General features: G+C 40.0%; 1 protein-coding gene across 18 annotated transcripts in view; it reads right to left on the reverse strand.

The window, feature by feature from the left end:
• NPAS3 (neuronal PAS domain protein 3) overlaps window positions 1-22362 on the reverse strand; it is an 863203-nt gene that overhangs the window by 242815 nt on the left and 598026 nt on the right. For all 18 annotated transcript variants that reach the window (XM_079914468.1, XM_079914469.1, XM_079914467.1 and 15 more), the window contains one exon: window positions 4119-4208. In XM_079914468.1, the coding sequence (XP_079770594.1) occupies window positions 4119-4208 (90 nt within the window). The remainder of the gene's footprint in view (window positions 1-4118; window positions 4209-22362) is intronic.

A 22362-nucleotide genomic window follows, 5' to 3' on the forward strand; every position in this document is an offset into this window, starting at 1 on the left:
TTAGAACATAATTGACTGTTACTGGAATACTGGGAAGTTGGTTGTTAAAACACTGGCCATCACTGAGAGAAGCCCAGGCATTCTGAACATTGTGCAACTGTTATTTTTTTTTTTAACTTTTTATTTTATATTGGAGTATAGCTGATTAACAATGTTGTGATAGTTTCAGGTACACAGCAAAGCGATTCAGCCATACATTCCTTATTTTTGATGGTTGGCTATGTTTCTCTTTTTGCTTTGGTTGCCAGGAAGCTCATAGGGAATTTTGACACTTTATCAGACCATTTATATCCCTTCTTATAAGCCTTTATTGTGTTCTCCTACTATGAGGTAACAGATTACCTACTTTTATCTTTTTTTCCCTTAGACCCTAGTTCTATTTTGCCATTACTTTTTATTGTATATGTTTGTGTAAGCTATTTCCTTTTTGGAAAGAGGAGGCTATAAACCAACAAATAAATATTTCTGTAAGCTTTAAATCCTCTATGGAAGTAGAAATGCTTTTTATTTACCATATAAAGTCTCTTTTGGATTCTTTGGCGATTGAGCCCCTTAACACATTGGAAGAGGTTTCATAAAAGCTGGCTACCCATCATGCTGCATTTTCAGTATTAGGGAAACCACTCTGGTTTCTTTGTTCATGTTTACTTTTGCCTGTTCCATTTTAAGTAAAGAGCAGAGTTGTCTTTAGCAGCTCTGGACACCATCACCAGATATAAGAAGTCATTTAATCTCCATGCAAAGCAAACTCAGCAATGCTATTTGGGTTTCTTCCTTTAAGATAAGGTCTCATAATGAGTACCTAGGAGTCATTTGCACCCAGGGATGCAAGTCAACAGTGCATTTTTCTACAACCTAAAACCATATCTTGGGTGTTAAATGATTATGCCTGGCAAAGTCAAAGGGCTGCTGAAGATGTATCATCATAGAACTCTTCATTCCTATCATCACGACAATATGAAAATATCTTAGAGAAAATAAGTGGCAAGCACGCATCCTAGACACCCGGAGTTCCACCCAGTACAAACCTGCTCTGGCTGTCTCTGTATTCATGCTACACAACTGAGCTGGGTAGAAGCTTCTCTACTGAGGTTTCTCATGAGCCAAAAAAGACTCCTAATTCTTTCTTGAGAACATAAGCCGTTTCAAAGCCACCATATTTATTTACATGTTGAAAGAAAATAAAACTGAGAAAGATACATCTTGAGAGTTACAAATGCAGACGCGGCTATGCTCTAACAAAATGACACGTTCGCAGTATTCTTCAACAATTTCACTGGATACGATGACACAATTGCACATTTTCTTGATTTAATCGCACTGTTTAAAAAGGTAAGAAGGGACAATAACTATATAGATTGCTTATCACTGTCTAGAATTTGATGGAAGAACCACTGAGTCAAAGTTGTAGGACAAAAGCAGAGTGTTTGGTTTGCACTTAATTAAGGATGTGTGTGTGTGTGTGAAAGATTAAGGAGGTACTTAATTGAATAACTTTGAGTACATTTACACTGTATGTCACCAGTGAGCAGCCCATACCCCATAATTGAAAGAGGGCACTGAAGAAACTTGCGAAGAGTTATGTCTCAGGACCCCCAACTACCTTTTTAGAACTTAGAACATTAATTGGGTTGGAAAACCTTTCCCAAAGTTTTAGCATAGATTTTCCCCCCATTCTTTAGGCATTTCAAAACACACCATGCCCTATCAAATTATTTCCATGTTAACCCAGAACTATTTCTAAATTTGTTTAGAACTCCAAATACACTCATTGGTGTATGCAAAAATCACTTTGTAGTGATTTACCCTTCATCATTTCAGTTGCATAACGCCTTCAGATGAAGACTTCTGTCCCGTACCACGCGGCCTCTACCTGCGCATTGGACCCTTTGGGCGACACTGGACACAACCTCCACAGAGGGCAACAGCCCATTGTGGCCAGCGTCTACCCCTGGGCGAGTCAAGACGCTGACTATTGATATGCACTTTACAACCCATCCCATGCAAAGGTGGGGAAGGACTGCACGGAAGTTGCCAGCTACTCTACCATGTCTGCACAGCTGCTTTATTCTATGGAAACCTCAATGATTTGCCTCAGATTTTAGGAAAAGACTGACTTGACGCCACAGTAGAGAAGCAATGGAATCTATTGCTTTTTAAGGAGAAACCAGCACAGGGTTAAAGCCAAATTTTTCTTGAACAGATGATATTTCAGATGGCCACACTATTCCAGATGCATCAATTTCCTTGAAAATCCAATCCATATATGTGCATATGCTGTGCTGGCAGGAGGACTGACTGAAATGGCCAAGACCCAAGAGCTAATATTCTTTTGGCCAGAATAATGCAATTATTATTTTCCTAGCTATCACTCTAAGCATACAGAGCCATCTGTTATGCAAAGCAAACGTACACATCTCAATTACAGAAAATGCAGTTGCCTTGACAGAATTTGCATTACAGCACTAACCAGGGCTGTAAAATGTGTTTTGAGCGAGTATATAATGGATGCTTTTCGGGAGTTCCCTAATTAGCATTTACCTGCTTAAACTAATTATTCATCCTTCTTCTTCACTGGCTTATTAAACTTTGTTGGATAGTCTGCACAAAACAGATGAATACGGGCATTGCGGAACAACAAACAGTGGGGTTTCCAGTTCTGTACAGTATTAATATGGTGGCGCACCAATTTCAACACTGGAGATTCTCAATTCTAGGTCCCAAACAGATTAAGACAAGGCTTACAGTCTATCAAAAGCCATTAGAAAACCAGAGATTTCAACAAGACGCAAGAATACTAATATCGAGTTGACGGTAGCCCAGCTTCTATCATTTGGTTTGCTCAAGTTTACATAAAATAGAATTGCTAGATACACCACAGCCAATAGCTTGCATGTCCTTAAAGGAAGAGTTAATGGCCCCCTGCTTGGATTCTCAAAAGCAAATAATTAAATTTGGCAGTGTTTCTCCTCCTCCCCCAACCCTCCTCAAATGCCAGATATGTCTCTCTATTATTTCCCAATGTCTTTCTTGATTTAGCTATTACCCAGCAAACTCACTAACGGCCAAAACGTTCCAACCATGCTGGCTGCCTCCTTAGAGCAGTGCCAACTCTCAGAAGCCGTGAGTTTAGGGTGCGTCCTGCCTAAGAGGAGAGAGACAAATCTTATCTCCATCTTTAGCTCAAAGGGGAAACTGAATGAGAAGTAGATTATCCAGCTTGGCAGATCATCACATACATACAAAATCCCTCCCACCGAGGCTGTGTTTTTCTTGTGCCAAACCACCAGATGAAAAGGGTCGAGCTCAGCCAATCACCTGTGTGGGCACAGATACCCAGATGTTTAGCCTTTTTATGGAGAAAACATCTGGATAATTAGTGGAACTGCAAACTTTTCTTCAGGGTATTTTGGCATTCTGTAGCTGCAGCCTGTGTCTGGGAATCCAACGAAAGTCAAATTTTTGTGTTCCAGGGGAATCTCAGGAACTGACATCTAGGATTTTTTCCCTTGCCCCATCTGCCTCCATCTTCTTTTCTTTTCACCTCTGACAGACACATGTGGGTAATTAAACCGCAAATAATGAAAGACTATCCTACTTTATGAAATTGTCTTTCCGCATTAGGAAATATTTGCAAAGGCAGCAAAATACGTCCTTGCAGGAACCCTCCCTGCAACACATTTTAATGGTCTCTTTCAGCATTTCTTGACTCCAAATGACTCCCTGTCATTGTGTCAGCTCCCAGGACAATGCAGGGTCCTCCATAAACATCCAGTAATAGGACACAAGGGAAGCACTATTAGTGTGTCCCTCTCCTACCGGGCACAGAGGTTTCAAAGTTCAAAACAACCAAGGGAAGAAACTTCATTTGTTCTCAATAAATTCATAATGATCCTTGGGGGGTGGGGAGGGGGACTAAAGTTTTGAGCGCAGGTTGATTCTGAACGTTCCGAACTGACATACAATTTTCTCATTGACTTCGTGATCAGAGTCAGGTAGAGCCATTTAAAAAATAAATTGGGTAATTCACGCTAAAGAGAGTATCTGCTGAAGACGGAAAGACATGAGGCTGAAGGAGCCTTCACAGCTGCTGTCAAGAATCAAATTGTCTTACTTACTTGCGAGAGGCCTAGGTAGATGGAGACTGTTTCAGAAATGTACAAAAATTTTCCTTCTTGATTTAGTGCAAATACAAAGCCATCCAGGGACTGCAGAAAAAAATAAATATATAAATAGGTTAATAAGTATACATCGTGGGGATTTAGTTAATAAGGCATCTGATGCAAAGCAACACATAACCAAATTTAAGACCACTTTTTCCTTCATGTTTAACACAATCCTAAGACCTTTACTGCATTATACACGAACAAATGAAAGGTCTGAATTAAGACCACAAGCTCTCCCTTATTCCAGGAACTTCCTTATGTCTCTGTCGTTTTGATCAAGATGCATTACATTTATACATAAAATCAAGTCATGTTGATTTTATGAGATGTTGACTTCATCTTTTTGGATTCAGTAGTGACTGAGATTAAATCAGCATGATTATTAAATAGCTGAACAGGAATGAAAATTGTCATGGAATAAGAGAAAACAAAGAGTTCTTATATGAAGAGTAAGTAAAATCGCCACTTGAGCTCCTATGGACATCAATAATTTGCTAATTAACAGAGGATTATTCTCTCCTCACTCCCAGTGCCTATTGTGTTAGAACAAATAGGGCAAGTCAATATATTATGGGTGAATGTTTACAGGCTGAAGCCTTACAAACTGTAATCCTTGTTTTGCAAAACTCTGTATTAAAGTTTTATTTGATAGATCTAGTTTCTACTACAACTCCTGAAGTGGAAAGAAAAGAAGAAGAGGGGGTGGGGGAGGAGGACGAAGGATGCTGCACATCATCTGTAACTCCTGAAACCTTAGTCCACTTTTCAAAGGGAGGGCTTCATTTTCAGTTTGATGAATGGTGCAAATCATCATGGACTCCAACTGCAAGATACCACTTAAATTGAGAAGAGATTTGTTTTCAAATTCTTGCAATCCAAGTGCATTTTATATGTTCCATCATCCTCCTGTCTTGTGTTTTGCTTTATTCATTTATTTTTAACCAGGTAGGTTGCACAAGTATTGCTTGCCCCAAAAAAGAAGTTTTAAAGATTAGTGGTATTTACAAAGGAATCTGGAAATACAGGGAATCCTCACTGGGAACAAGGTATGGGGCAACATTAAACTAATGTCATAATTTTTAAATATAGAAAGGTGGAAGAAGCATGTAAAATGCAGGTAGAAAAATACACTGCCTCAAATCTCAGGAATAATTTCAGCCTCTTAAAATACTGAACTTTTTCAGAGTTATATATGCATAACATACATATATATGTATTTAATATATATGTATATATTAAATACATGTATTTACATATATGTATGTATCGCTATGGGAATATGTGTTTGTGTGCGTGTGCATGAAATTTGGATTCCATGCTTCCTGATCTATTTTCACAGCCCCACCGGTCAGAAACTATGGGTAGCACCCAACCACCTCCTCTGATTTAGTGGCTTCTGAAAACAATTCAAAAGTCACATTGTATTCCTCCACATAAAAGCAAATTACACGATAGACAAGGTTTTGGTCAAGACAGTACAACAGTAAGAGCTTACATTTATTAATTAGCTTACATTTATTATGTACTAAGCAGTTTGCATGTATTGTCTCTTTTAATTTTCACAAGCACCATTTGAGGTAATTATATTATTATCCACATTTTACATACAAGGAAATTGAGGCTTAGCGAAGTTAGGCAATATGCCTGACCCTAGCAAGTGATGAAGTTACGATTCAAACTCATGAATGAGACAGTCAGACTCATTCACTATACTGCCTTGCCTTCCACTAAAAATAAAGATCCTCTACTTGATACGAGTACATTAATGAAAAGATAAATCGGATAGCATTTCTGAAGTTAAAATATTTGTATTAAGAGGCAGCCTATAACTTCTTAAAAACCATCCCTTGTTTTTGAATGATTTGTTCCAATGATAGAATCCTACCATCAGGAGACAAATGAGAAATGGGATGACAAGAGAGTTCATAAGTCACTTCCACAAGAGGTCACCTGGTTCCCTTTGCTCTGTAATATCTCCCTGGAAGCATCTAGAGGACAGGGAACAAAACACTGTCTAAGAGAACTGCATTCCTTATCTTTGACAAAACTGTCAAACCCTCTGGAGCCTTGTGAGAGCCAAACTTTCAAGCTTCAGGTGTGGTGCAATGGAAGCTTACTTGGAACCAAAAGTGCAAAAGGATAGAAGTTTCTTTTGCAGAAGTTTGGGAAGCATCTCATTTCAACATGTCTTCACCTCAAGCAAGACATCTCCTAAGAATGACTCATGAGGATTAAGACTCCCTCTTTTGACCTTCCCCAGGGAGAGAAGGGCTTGGTTAGGTTTTCCATTCAACCTAAGAGTCATGGTCTGGTATATAATCACAGAGAGCTGTGTAAGCCATCTTCTCAAACCCTAAAATGCCACTATCAGATTAGAGGGACACACAGAGAGAGATCACAAGGGAACTTCTATGAGGACAAGTGGCAATCAGAAAGCTAAATGAGAGCAGAAGAAAGGATTAATGGAGATGGCACAGAGATGACCCCCTGTAGTCTAAACTCCCATTTTTCAAGTGAGGAAATGTCAGCACAGAGAGGCTAAGCGGCTGGGTAAGACCATACAGCCAGCCAGTGGCAGAGCCAGGATTAAATATGCCACCTCCCATAGTATTATTAAAGCACTGATGACATTGTATCATCCTGGTCGGCTTATTCAACTCCCAAGGAGACTGAATTTCTCCACAGCGAGGCAATGTCTTATTTATCTTTAGTCAACACTTAACAATTGTTCAACTAAGACTTAGTAAATCCAATTCTACCTCCAAGCCCAAAGCTCCTTCCCTCACATCACACGTGCTAGAATTGAGTACGAGAAATGCTAATTATTTCCTCCAAGAGTTCTCTTTATGGAGCTATCAGATTAGTTGCAGATTCTGATGCCACGGATGTCTAACATAGTCTGGGATAGCTCCTGACATTTGGAAGATCAGAGTTAGACTGGATCCTTTCATAGTCTTCCAAAATACCCAGTGCTATTCATTTGCCACTGAAACACATCCTTTACTTTCTCACTGAAAGGGATTATGATTTTTTTTTGAAAGTAGGTTCATATCTCATGTATTTACTAAAATACTAGAGGAAGTTTGGGCACCATAGCAGGGAAGAGGAATATCTGGAGGCTAAACATCTGATACTATTAAGCAGTGGCAATCTAAGAACTGGCCAGTTTTCTTTGGCAAAAACAGAAGCTTCGACACATGCTCCAATTTCCTGGTGAGATTAAAATGAGGCTCTGTCTACATGACTCAAAACATCCAGTCAATTCAATTAAAAATAGCCAGTCTGGTGGGGGGAAGAAACAACTAGTCAGGTTAGTTGTTTGTCATTGCAAAGATAAACAAAACAAGTTAGTTAACCATACTGTTCACTTTTATGCTTATCATTTCAGTCAATTATATCTGTAGTATGAGATGAAGATCAATAACTCGGTTATAATTACATTTCAGATAAAGAATGAATATGAAACCAGGTCTCCAGCAGGTTGGCAAGGTCGCTCTTCGCGTAGCCATTACCTTCTGATTCAGGGTCATCCCTGTCTATAGTTAGCTGTATTTTGCTGCTTAGAAAATTTTTAAGAGTAGCATCAATATTGGTTTAATGTGGGTGTCTTAATTTTAAAAGGTGGGAGGAGGAAGGAAACATTCAATTAGTTAGTCTTGGGAACCAAATACGATTAATCTTAAAGTTTGGTGGAAATTTAAAAAATTTGGGGTCAAGAAACTGCTATATACTGAGCTGTTTCAATCACTGCAGGCTACCTTTTAATTTTTTTTTTTTTTAAACTGCCCACTGTTTTCAACAGGCGCCAATTAAGATTCTGGGGTCAAAGGGTTAATTACATCTTCTTACTCAGTATGTAGAATTTTCTGATTATTAACTAAGGTTGGATTAAGATGAAAAAGAATCTACACAAATGTTAATGCTAGTCCCTCCTTGAGAAGATTTATTATAAAGCCACGCTGAAATCTATCTGCTTTCCTCAAAGCAGATGGAGAAAAAAATCTTAGAAGAAACAGTAAAACAGACATTTTCAAGGCATGCGAGTGTCTGATTCATCAAGACAGCGTTCTTATTACTAAAACCAGTTCTTAGCCATCTCGACAGGGCTGTTGGGAGATTTTCTTTGTCACAACCCAGTAAGTCTACGAGGTATGTGTGCAGCAATAAGGCTTGGATACAGAAGTCAGGAGCTATAACATCTCTGAATAATAACGCCTGTAATTATAATTTATATCCCCTGACATCAGTGTAACACATAAACTGTAAGGCGCAGTTTCTTAACCCCAAAAGCTGAGTGCCTCTAACAGTATTTGTCAAATAATGAGGCTATTTCTTTCCAGGGTACGAAACTAACTATAGCTTCATGATTGAAGGTATACTAATGTTTAATGCATTGTGCTAAATGGATTTATAGTCGTCAAAGTTGTTTTATCTCTGCTTTCTTTTTTTTCCCTGCATATTTCACTGCAGCCAAATTTCAGAGTGAAATCTTACTATCGTGCCCTTATAGAGACAATTCTCACGTGTAGGACTACTCTGAAATTAGTGGGTTTTTTCTACATTCCAGTGTAGAAGAGGAAAAAAGAAATCACCCCAAACTCTTTTCCTATGACCTAACTCCAGTTAGAGTGAAGAATTACCAATAGGCTAGGTTATTTTAATGACAGATTATTTTAAACTAAGCCTTCACCATCTGTTCCACCCCCTAATTATGAATGCAAAAAGAACATATTTCACAATTACATCAGTAAAAAAGTAAGATATACGTGATTTAAATGCAAGTGTGTGCTCCGTGTCCTATGCACTATGCATCTGCGATGTTCTTCTACTTCAGGCTTAGGTTGTGGAGAAAATACCCACCCGTGATAAAGTACAGAGTCTGACACACTCAACGTTCCCTCCAAACCCAGCGTTTTTCATTGTCATGACATAATTCTGTTAGGACAAGAGCAGAACGTGAATTTGAGCACAATGCTTGCCAGCCATTAGATACGGGCATTCTATAACTGCTACAGTGGCTTTGCTGTTAACAAGGAGAGGCTGTGTGAGGAAATCCTTTCTGCAACCTGAGCAATGGGTGAGCATCATGAATATGTGAGCCTGCCCTTGAACCACGTATCTCCACCGTCATGAAAGAGTGAAGAAGCCAAGCTCAAAAGAAGCACGGTCTGGAAAGTGAGGATGGGGCTCCAATACTTATCTTTCCGCTCTGTTTTGGCAGCAGATAAAAGAGTTACGAAAAAGCGTTTCTTACATTTTTTGGCCTTGCGATACAATAACACTTTGATCGAGCTCATTAAAATGCCATGTTGCCCTCTGATTGCACTCAGGAGGTGATGCTGTACTGCTCACGCACACACATGTGGACTCCCGGCAACCTCGAGGAGAGCCTGGGATGACGCCCAGAAGTGCCCACGTGTATCTGTTTATGGGGAAGAAAAAGTTTCCCAAATTTTGCCTTTGCAATCTGAGTTTTAACCATCAAGCACTGTGTAGAAACAAAAGCCTTATTCTTAGAAAGCATCTAAGTCAAGTATATTTTCTCAAAGTGGAGAAAAGCACACATCAATGGTTGGGCTTTTATTTAACTCTCAGAAATCTCTCAGAGCTTTCTGGCTCCTGTGCCTTTTCTTTAGTCCCCTCACTGGCAATGAGTCAATAACATGAAGGATGATAGAACAGGTTCATATGACTATCACATACCCAAAGCTACATGTTCCCCAATCACAATGCTAAATTGGATTAATTCGGTCAAATCTGACTATTTTTCCCTTTAAAAAAGAATTCCAGAACAACAAACCTTGACACTGCAAGACACCTTTCCTAAGAGTTTCCTAAAACACATAACTCCAAACATCTTAAGTGAGAAAACAGTGCAGAGAGACACAGATGGCCTCTCTTCAGTTCTTAGAGGAGAGGTACCAGAATAAAAGGGGAGATGTTGAGCTAGTGAAATGTTACAACATGAAAAGAACAAAGACATCTGCTTTCTGAGCAAGGAGATCAGGTTTTGCTTCTGCTCATTAAAATTCCATTTCGTGGAAGCTGTGTATCAAAGTGCTGACCTTTTTTCTCTGGGATGCTAGTTCAAGCCGTACATCCAGCCTTGAGGAAGGTGGATTTCTTGATTTGAACATCCATCCAAATGGACAACAGGCTCTGGTATAAAGACAGGGTGCGGCATTTGGTAGAACCACACGTGTCTTTGTCTCTGAGCCACAGGGGGCAACACGCAGACCCCACATTATCTGTGGCTTGTCCCAGGGGACTGGGACTCCACCTGAGGCAGAACTGACCATGTGCTCCTTCTGACTCAAGAAGAGGATCCCCACTAGCTATCCTAAGGCACAAATATCCACTGCAACGTTAAAATGTCTCCTTTTTGTGTATGTGGTATATTAATTTATTGAAACATAGGCTTTTCAGAATGCAGGAGCGAATTCCTTATTGTGCATCCTTCTCTTTGAATTCAGAATTCTCTTTCAAGTTAAAGGCGGAATTCCCAGGTCGGCAGGAGTAATAGAAGCGCTATGTCGTATTGGTCCCGAAAGGCCTAAAAATGGTACTGCTTTGCTCTGGCTACACGTGGAGCTTGGCTTCAGGTGTCTTTCAAATTGTCTGAGTTATACAAAACAACACACACAAAAGAACAGATACTAATAACTGTTGGCATCCTGTGGATAACAGATGACTGTAAAATAGGGAATGGTCATAATACATACACACATATATAGATATACATATAATATATATCAAATATACTATGATATATCATATATAATATATATGATCATAGCATATTATATTATATGATGTCTTAAACCATGCTCAGTTCACTCAAATATTCACCAAAGAGGAGAGGGAAGGGAAGGAAACTAATATTTGTTAGGGAAATTATTTAGCCCAAATGTGAGCTGGGTATTATTTAATCCTACGTTACAGATAAGGAAACTGAGGCTCAGAGAAATTAAATACATCGCCCAATGTCACACATCAATACGTGGTAGATGTAAGAAAGAAGGAACTTCCTTTTCCTCCTGCTACTGGGACTACCAGCTGGGGACTTCAGTTGTTTCACACCCCATCACAGCTACTAGGAATCTATGCTTCCTCCAGCATTTCTTTCCACATAAGTGAGTCTCACACTCCTCTTTTTGCAGTGTGATGCATTCAGAAAACACCTGTTGCACCAGGCCTTCCTATGCACCAGGCCTGTACTAGCTGAACGAAGACCAACTCATGAGTTATGTTCTTGAAGAAAATTCATCTGTGGGATCCAAGACTAAGAAAACGAGTAAAGTTGGAAATTAACTTTATAAAACAAAAAGCAGCAAGGCAAAGGCAGCTTAGGACACCCACCCTCCATACCTGGTGGGTACTCTTGTCTGATATTACCAAGCTCCATACCTCTCATATGCTGTCTTCGGGTTGGAAAAGGCATGGATTAATGGAATTTGTACCTTTTAAGCTTTATTGAGATATAATTGACACATGAAATTGTAAAATATTTAAAGTATATATTGCGATGATTGGATATACATATACATTCCTCCCGTCTGGTTAATTAACACATCCATCACCTCACATATTTATCTTCCTGGAATTTGTAAATGTCCAGCCAAGAGACTACAGCCCTCAAGGAAATTCTCATGCCTTAGAGGAAGAGGCTAATGCCTAGAATAGAGAAGGGACCCCAGTTAATACATAACTGCTAGGAGAACCACACCTCCCAACGGGCGACTGCCAGGACAAGACTTGAGAACACACACCAGCAGGCCACGGAGCTGGCCAGCGCACTAACCCCATTTCCTGTCCCAAAGTTTTTCATTTAGACTCAGAGTTTTTTCCTTTCTACACTATTTTATATAGAAGTTCATGTGAAAATAAGATTGATTTTGTAGAAATTTATTTTATAGTCATGTTTGCCTAAAAGTACATCCTCAATGATACAAGATAGACCCATATTGCTGTTTCTGTTACGGCTGATTATGACATGAACCGGACTGTTTACTGGGCAGTGGGTAACTTTAAAGAACAGGATATTTAAAAGAAAATGATAAAATCTTTGTACATGTAGTTCTTTAGGTAAGGAGTTTGTGTCAGAGGTAGTAACAATGATTAGAGAACGCTGTAATGAATTTAGCATATTAAAGGACCATTTAGAGACCTTAGATATTAAACTGGTGCATTCACATATGAGTTTCATTTCAGGAAACACTTACTGATATCTCTAGGGAAAGGGTATTAAAAACATTTGTACTGAAAAAAACTTAATTGTTACAAATATAGTTGCCATGAACTAACTGAATTATGATTCCCCCCCCGCCCCCCCCCCGCCCCTGCAAATTTATATGTTGAAGCCCTAAACCCCAATGTGACTATATTTGGGGACCAGGTTTTTAAGAGGTAATTAAGGTTAAATGAGGTCATATGCGTCCTAATCTGATAGGACTGGTGGCCTTATAAGAAGAGAAAGAGAGAGCAATCTCTCCACAGGCAAGCACCCAGAAAAGGCCATGAGAGCACACAGCCAGAAGGCGGCCATCAGCAAGCCAGGAGTAGAGTCCTCACCAGAATCCAACTGTGCTGGCACCTTGATCTTGGGCCTTTAGACTCCAGGCTATGAGAAAATAAATTTCTGTTGTTTAGGCCACCAAGTCTATGGTATTCTGTTATGGTAGCCTGGACTAAGACAGTAGTTTGGAAATTCTGGTGGGGATGAAAATGCTTGGGCCATGAAAACCTTCAGTGTTAATTTCAGGAAATCATTGTAACTAGATTCTCTGCTCTTTATTTTATGTATCATTCATGTAATTAATAATTAATTTTTACTAGACCCCCATTAAGCTATAAATATGATGGACTGCTAATAGCAGCATTCAGTCCCAGAAATCGACAATACTTATTAGGATTGTTTTTGAAATCGTTTTCAAGTAATTGCACCTATTCTGTATCTTATATTTACAATATTGATATCTTTATATTGGTTTTCTGTACATTTCAAATGCTTAAAGGCTACATTGCTTCATTGTCTTAGCTCCATACAAAGCAAAGATGCATATTTATGTGAAAATCAATTACTCTGATGGAATTAGAAACCAGGTCCTGAATGATCTTGAGATAAACAGCTTGGTTTACCACCTGCTACGGCTCTCGATTGCTCTGCCAACCTTCTATTTTCATTTCACAGTTGGCCACTGAGTCTAGGTAAGAAAGAACGGCATACGTGCTTGTCCACAGAGGTCTCATCCTATTCAGGGGTCTAAAGAAATGCTTCTGCTTTTATCCCCACATGCCTATTGAACACAGGTGAAGCAAAAGGGATTGTGGATTTTTGTTGTTTTCTAACATATTTGCATATCTCCAAAGCATAACAACTAATGTCATAAGAAATCTTCTTCAGAGAATCTCTAGATGATACCCTTCAAAGTAGAGCAATTGAGTGTGAAATTTGCTAGCACCAAATTTGCTAGGTGTATATTAAATGACAGTCCAAATTTATACCATTGAAAGCAATGGTACTTGGCTATATATCTTGGCTTCTGCTGTGGTTCAATTCAGGAACAGAACGAAAGGACTGGGCTAGGCTATGAAGTTTCTGGTGTCTGTAATTTTGTGGGATAAAGACATTAGTAAAGAAGAAAATTAAATTCTGATATTTTCCACTGACTTTCTAAAGTGAAATTTTTTAATATGAAAAATGAGATTGGAGTTTTCTTCCTGCTCCTGATCTCCTTTGATGACTATCGTGACTGGAAGAGAATTCAGTGCCACCACTGAAGAGTTACTCATTATTTTATTACTTGAATTTCCAGGATCAAAAGATGCTTTACCCCAAATCTAAGTGAGATTTAATAGGCATCATGGGACTGAAGTTGTCTATAGAGAAGTATAGCTAATGGAAATGCAAAGATAAAACCTAAAGTGCCTAGCTTGAATGTAAAATCAGACATGTTACAGTGATTTGAAGAAGGTGAAGGATGTATCTAAACCATGGAAACGACTGGGCTTACCATCTCACGCCTTTCTGACCCACCTATGAGGCAGCAAAAATGACAGACCTAACTATTTTCTGTTTTTGCTATTTGACTGAGTCAAATAATCACTGTGAGTTTTTTCCTTTAAAATATGTTCCCAAATTTGTTTAAAAAATACTCAAAAATTATAATTCTGTTTTGTCTTGAAGCTGAAGTTTTTACTAGAGTAACGCATCATGGGTGTCAAAGGGCAAATTAGATGCAATACATGAACTGTCACTAAATGGTCAACTTTTCAGGAACAGATCTATTCTATACATTTTGAGATGCCTGGATACTTGGTTATCCAGGTATCTCCAAAGGTGCTCACATATGGTCTTATAATTCCCAAACACGGATGGATCATTTCATGGAGCTAAAAATGCCACCATATAAATTTCCCTGGGCAGAAGGAAATGTAAAAAGTTTTGGCCCGGATATAATCTTCCCTTTCCCCCTGTCCTGGAATGTTATCATCAACTAGGATCTTCCCCTTTCCTAGGATCCTTAGTGAAGTCGGAGGCCGGTAACTGACATCCTAGACACCTGTCAAAGAGTGACAGACCTTGCTATTCTACTTTTTCCTAAGCAGCACATAGCACGTCAGTCTGCTAGGCAGGTCTAAGTGACTGTGCATTTTGTCTTGGGCTATTTGGCACGGGTGGCTACAGAACACCACATATCTACTTTAGCTCTAGAGGCTGTATCAACTAACACACCTGAGGAATCACTGGATAAAGTGTTTTCAGTGACTCAGGGCCACGTGGTTCACTGAAGTTATATAAGAGCCATAACGTTACACATCCTGCAGGGATTCACCATAATGATAACTGTAACATAACTACATCATGCGTGATCTATTCAAAGGCACTGATGTGCCAATTTGCAGCAATTCTAAAAGAAATTTGTAGTTGGTCATATTGATAATTCATTCACTAGGAACCTTGAATCAATAGTCTCAGTCTAATTCTAATGTGCACAATGACCCATTTACCCACACTTTTGACTTAAATAGCTAAAGACAGGTTAGAACAAAAATAATTTGAAAATGGATATATTCCACCATTCAATGCATTTGATGAATGACAGTCTACCTCTCAATGACTATTGGACTTATTAAAATTCTAGTTAATCTACAAAATTTATAGTGGCCTCAACCATACAGCCCTTTAATACCTTCAGCCACAACCGTCACCTCCTACATAGACATTCTCAACCTTCATTGTCAAAGACATCCAAATTGCCAGCAACAGTGGTAGGAAGGAACAATTCCAAGTCTGATTCTTCACTTGGCCCTCTGCCTGGTTTCTTTTAAGGGATGGGCAGGTGAACTAGTATTATTTTCATTACTAGGATGGTATTTTTCCTAGCTGTCTAGAATCCCAAGGCTACAAGATGATCCACTTCCCATTTAAGACATTTTCTACCTGTATCTACCACATTCCATCACATAAGCTTGCAGACTTAATTCTTTAATGGAGAACTTCCTAAAATTTTGAAAGAAAGATGAATCCCCATTACAACTCTTCCTTAAACATAACTTACAGTGTAAGTAAACACCAACCTCCTCACGAGTGATAGTAGCCTGAAAAAAGTGAGGAAGTATTATAGAACATCACCTGGGATCACCTTGGAAACCAGTGTAGAGGTTTGGGATCAACAGCTTCAAGCCCATTTCTAGTTTTCATTTCAGCCCCCTTTTCATTTTTCCTTTTTTCTCTTATTTCCTTTTATCTCTTTGCCTTTTACCTTTTGGTTTGCATTCTGCATTCATCCATTTAGTGCAAGAGATATTGATGGTTGTGGGGATGGTGTGGTGTGGTGGTCGGTGTGTACCATGCTTCTCAGCTACTGTTCCCAGCAATCCTGTTCTGAATGTGTTTGTAAGTGAAAACTCCCCTGGGCAGTAAAACAACCATGAAAATGTTTATATATCTGACTCATGGAGGAATAGTGATTACTGACAAAATTTGAAGACCAAGAACGGCTCCAAATTTGTGTAGGCTAGTGTAAATTTTATGTGGTTGAATATTGGCGATAGATTCTTTCTGCCTCCAATGAGATTTGTTCATTTTAGCCTTGACCTTTTCCAACAAGTGAGATTTGTTTTATTGTCTTGCTTGGGGGCTTCTTCTTAGTAATAGGATGACCTACTTTAATTTCTACTTAAATGCTTCACAGGCTGGAGAGTGAGTTTCCCTAAAGGACTGAGCCCCTAAAGACTCAAATTGGCCTCTGTGTCCTAATGGAAGACTTTTATCCCGAAGCAAATAAAAAATATATTAAGGGTTTTACAAACACAACCTTAAGCCTTTATCATTTTCTGTATGTTCTTTCTGTTCTCATTATAAGTAATCGCACTTGCTTAAGACATTTGCTGCTCCTCTCCCCCAGATTTTTAACCCTTTCCTGGCTCTTTTCCGTCATGCAGACACCTTTCACGAAAGTGTATAGCCAACATTATTTTGCCATTTCCTAAGAAGCACACAGACACGGCCTAATGGATGTGGCCTAAAAGCACACAGGCATGACCTACTAGGCAGAACTAACGTACTTTATGTCGGCGCAGGTCTCCTCAGTTTATCAACGTACTGAATCCCCACTTGAGCTAGTGAGACTAAGACCGTGTAACGGTACATGACTAACATTATTATCAATATTCCATAATGCAGTGAGGCCAGCTCTCTTCCATGATCTCAGCAAGGTTTAACTAACATACCCTTATAGGCAATGAACAAAAGAAATTCTTTCACTGATTTCCAAAAAGCAATTCTTCCTTATATTGGGCTTCTTTAATGCACTGGATTATGTTATCTCAACTAAAAATTTCAATAACGTGACATGACACAAAATCTTCATTTTTGAGCAGGATAAGAATCTTTGTCCCCAAAGGTCTGCCACACAGAGTAAAATCTATGGGCTCTGCTGTGTATCATTTACGTTTGCTTCTTCAAGGCTGAAATCTTTTGGCTTCCAGGGACACACACAAGAGAATGGTGGGTGTCGCAAGTTATCCAGCAACTTTTTGAAGGAAATATATTACCAATGTCCCCTTTCGATGTATTAGGAAGTTTGAATGAATTACACAAGAGAACATATAGGCTTAAACACTCAGGTGTGGAGAGATGCCGTCTGTGTTGGAGGACATGGGCTGAAGCATTAGGGCCCTTCCCGCCACTTTTCTGCTCTGCTCAATTGACAACAGGATGACTGACACAGTAAGCAGCTAAAGTGGTTTAAAGAGAACTGATCCTTTCACATCTCTCCCTAGTGTTTCTCCAGGGTCCTCAATGAAAAAGCAATATGGGTATCATCCAAGTCCCAGGTGAGGCACCGGAAAGGGGGTGGGGATGTCTGAGCCACAGGGACAGATTCCTGGCCTCATTAAGAGGTGAGAAACAGGAGACTTTCAGAGTCAGGGGACTTTAGAGGAATCCCCAAAAGAAGAGGGCTGAGGAAGGAAAAGGAGATGCGTCAGGCAGATGGACTCCTTCTGAGCCCAGGGCGCCTCGACTGCGATCACTGCTTAGAAGCACATTCCATAGCTTTCACCAGGGAGGGACCTGCTTGAATTCTTGAAAAATGCCCAGCGAGGGGGCTATCCTGCCAAGGCCACAGCTCATGGCTCAAAGACCTGGGGCTATGGAGAAGCCTCTCTTAATTCCACCTTCTAGTCGCCCTCAACATGAGAGGCATGGCTCTGTCAGAAAGTCCCCAGTCAGGTTCAGAGGGACTCTAAGATTTGGGCCGATGGCAGAGAAGATGGGACAATTATGGCCTTGTCTCCTCAATTCCTTCCAGGAAGCTAAAGGGCCTATGTGGCCAGAGCTGAAGAGGTTCCACACCCAGCTTTGAAATGAGCATACTCCAAAGTCTTCAAGAGGCAGCCTGGTGCAACAGAAAAGAACACATGAGCTTTGTACTCAAGCAGACCTAAGCTGTAACTCTGAACTTGCAACTTCACTGTTTTCTTAAATGAAAATGTAAAGAATAATATCTATACCTTATTTAGTCTACTCAACAGAGGTGTTAAGATGATTAGAGTTAATGCACATAAAAATGCCATCATAGAGTAGGTATTTAATAAATGGCGCCCACAGTGGTTATTATTTGACTTGGGATGCTGATTTAGAAAGAGTCTCTGCTAATAAGAGTGGTTTTCACCTGGCATAAGGAGAAATACACACTTGGAAAAAGAGGGAAAATGTACTAGAGGCAGTAAAATTAAATAAGTTAGATAAGAACTTAAAAGGACAAGCAAGAAGAGGACTCAGTATTCATGGTTGAAATAAGATTTCATCCTGCCCATAAACATTCTTCTTTAGAACTTTAATAAACGCAAGCTGGGAACAGAATATTTGTAAAGGAGAAAAAGGCTATTATAGAAGTTATCAGAAAGAAACACATTAAGGAAATATAGGGCGGGAGACTTGGATAAGATTGTAATGTCAGCAAGAAGTTGAGAAAGAAAAAAACCCATAAAAACAGGATAAAAATAATTTTACTTTCATAAGCATGGTCATTTAAAAACGAGAACTGTTCAAGGATATATCTATATGTGTGTGTATGTGTGTGTGTGTATGATATTATATATACACCATGCTGATGAGTGGCAGACAGAATTTGTTGAGGCAGTCTCTGTTTTGGACCCTGGGAGAAGAACTTTACATTGACTAACCCAGTTCAATCCTCACTTCCTAACTCTGAGGTACAGGCACCCCCCCCGAGATATTGTGGGTTCAGTTCCAGACCACCACAACAAAGTGAATACTGCAATACATCGAGTCACACAAAACTTTTGGTTTCCCACTTGCATATAAGAGTTGTTTACACTATACTATAGTCTGTTAAGTGTGCAATAGATTTATGTCTAAAAAAAATGTATATACCTTAACTAAAAATCCTTTATTGTGAAAATATGCTAACTATCATCCGAGCCTTCAGCAGTTCATAATCTTTTTGCTGGTGGAGGGTCTTGCCTCAGTGCTGGTGGCTGCTGACTGATCAGAGTGGTAGTTGCTGAAGGTTGGGGTGGCCATGACAATTTCTTAAAATGAGACAACAACAAAGTTATCCGTATGGATTGACTCTTCCTTTCACGAACGATTTCTCTGTAGCACGCAAGGCTGTTTGATAGTAGTGGGTTGGCCAGAAAGTTCGTTCGGGGTTTACAGGAAAACCCGAACGAACTTTTTGGCCAATCCAATATTTTACCCATGGTAGAGCTTCTTTCAAAATTGGAGTCGAGGGCTTCCCTGGTGGCGCAGTGGTTGAGAGTCCGCCTGCCGATGCAGGGGACACGGGTTCGTGCCCCGGTCCGGGAAGATCCCACATGCCGCGGAGCGGCTGGGCCCGTGAGCCATGGCCGCTGAGCCTGCACATCCGGAGCCTGTGCTCCACAACGGGAGAGGCCACAACAGTGAGAGGCCCGCGTACCGCAAAAAAAAAAACCAAACAAAAACAAAAACAAAATTGGAGTCGATTCTCTTAAAACCGGTTGCTAGTTTATCAGCTAAGTTTAGGTAATATTTTAAATCCTTTGTTGTCATTTCAACAATCTTCACAGCATCTTCAGCAGGAGTAGATTCTATCTCAAGAAACCCCTTTCTTTGCTCATCCATAAGAAGCAACTCCTCACTGGTTAAAGTTTTATCATGAGATTGCAGCAATTCAGTCACATCTTCAGGGGCCACTTTTAATTCTAGTTCTCATGCTATTTCCACCACATCTGCAGTTACTTCCCCCACTGAAGTCTTAAACTCTCGAAGTCATCCACGAGAGTTAAAATCAACTTCTTCCAAACTCCTGTTAACGTTGATATCTTTACCTCTTCCCATGAGTCACAAATATTCTTAATGGCATCTAGAATGGTGAATCCTTTCCAGGCTTTCAACAGACTTTGCCCAGATCCATCAGAAGAATCACTATCTATGGCAACTACTGCCTTACAAAACGTATTTCTTAAGTAATAACACTTGAAAGTTGAAATGACTCCTTGATCCATGGGCTGCAGAATAGATATTATATTAGCAGGCATGAAAGCAAGAAGAATCTTGTACATCTTCATCAGAGCTCTTGGGTGATCAGGTGCATTGTCAATGAGCAGTAACATTTTGAAAGGAATCTTTTTTTCTCAGCAGTAGGTCTCAACAGTGGGCTTAAAATAGTCAGTAAACCATGTTGTAAACAGATGTGCTGTCATCCAGGCTTTGTTGTTCTATTTATAGAGCACAGGCAGAGTAGATTTAGCATAATTCTTAAGGGCCCTAGGATTTTCAGAATGGTAAATGAGCATTGGCTTCAACTTGGTCACCAACTGCCCCTAACAAGACAGTCAGCCTGTCCTTGAAGCTTTGAAGCCAGGCTTTGACTTCTCCTCTTTAGCTATGAAAGTCCTACATAGCATCTTCTTTCAACAGAAGGCTTTTTGGTCTACATTGAAAATCTGTTGTTTAGTATGTCCATCTTCATTTATTATCTTAGCTGGATCTTCTGGATAACTTGCTGTAGCTTCCACATCAGCACTTGCTGCTTTACCTTGTGTTTTTATGTCATGGAGATGCCTTGATTTCTTAAACCTCATGAACCAACCTTGATTGGCGTCAAACTTTTCTTCTGCGGCTTCCTCACCTCTCTCAGTCTTCAAAGAATTGAAGAGAGTTAGGGCCTTGCTCTGGATTAGGCTTTGGCTTAAGGGAGTGTTGCGGTTGGCTTGATCCATGCAGACCACTTAAACTTTCTCCATACCAGCAATCAGGCTGTTTTGCTTTCTTATCATTCATGGGTTCACTGGAGCAGCACTTTATTTTCCTTCAAGAACTTTTCCTTTTCATTCACAACTTGGCTAACTGTTTGGCACAGCAGGCCTAGCTTTCAGCCTATCTTGGCTTACAACATGCCTTCCTCGCTAAGCTTAATCATTTCTAGCTTTTGATTTAAAGGGAGAGACGTGAAACTCGTCCTTTCACTTGAACACTTAGAGGCAACTGTGGGGTTATTAACTGGCCTAATTTCAATATTGCTGTGTCTCAGGGAATAGGGAAGCCTGAGGAGAGGGAGAGAGATGGGGGCAATGGGGGTCGGTAGAGCAGTCAGAACACACATAGCATTTGCCGCCTTACGTGGGCACAGTTCTTGGTGCCCCCAAACGATGACAACAGTAACATCGAAGATCACTGATCAGAGATCACAGTAATAAATATAATAATAATAAAAAGTTTGAAATATTGCAAGAATTATCCAGATTTGACACAGAGACGTGAAGTCGCCAAATACTGTTGGAAAAGCGGCACCACTAGACTTGCTAGACGCAGGGTTGCCAGAAACCTCCAATTTGTAAAAAGCACGGTGTCTGTGAAGTGCAATAAAGCCAAACACAATAAAACAAGATAGGCCTGTATATACTATCATCATCCCTGTTTGAGATGAGGAAACTGAGATCACAGAGTTAGTAAGTAGTAGTTGTGTGGCAGGAACACAAATGCAGCCTGTGCACTATATATTGACTCCGTGGACTTGGACTATATTTTTTCATGGTAGAGATTTTTAACTTTTTGGTACCAAACTGCTACTATTTGCCCCCCTATAGAGCTGAGTTCCCTGGGGCAGAGGGCAGAGAAATAGTTCTCTGGGGGATGTCCAGAGCAGAGTTGGGGCAAGAAGGTGGTGGCTGTCTTCTCTGATTGTGACCTCAGCCAACCAAGAGACTGTAGCAGGTCTTGACAGTCTGCCAGACATGGTTTAAGCTGTACTTTGGTAAATCATAATCTACTGGGTAGATCTCATTCCACAAGTGCGATTTTTTACATAGGCTGATTCCTAGGCAACTCTTACCCTTTTAACCCAAATAATACACATGCATTAAAAATACTGTGGCAAGTATACAGAAGAGCAGTTCTCCTATACCCAAACAGTATTGGAAATAGACATCTGATAGTCCCAGAAAAGTAAGTTGTATTCTAATACTCATCCAGGCTAAAGTGTAACAGACTGATAGAAAAATCTATAAGAATTTTAAGGAAGAATGGATAAAGGGGCTTCCCTGGTGGCGCAGTGGTTGAGAGTCCACTTGCCGATGCAGGGGACACGGGTTCGTGCCCCGGTCCGGGAAGATCCCACATGCCACGGAGCGGCTGGGCCCGTGAGCCATGGCTGCTGAGCCTGTGCGTCCAGAGCCTGTG

The sequence above is a fragment of the Stenella coeruleoalba genome (genome assembly GCF_951394435.1).
Source record: "Stenella coeruleoalba genome assembly, chromosome: 2".
NCBI classification, from domain to species: domain Eukaryota; kingdom Metazoa; phylum Chordata; class Mammalia; order Artiodactyla; family Delphinidae; genus Stenella; species Stenella coeruleoalba.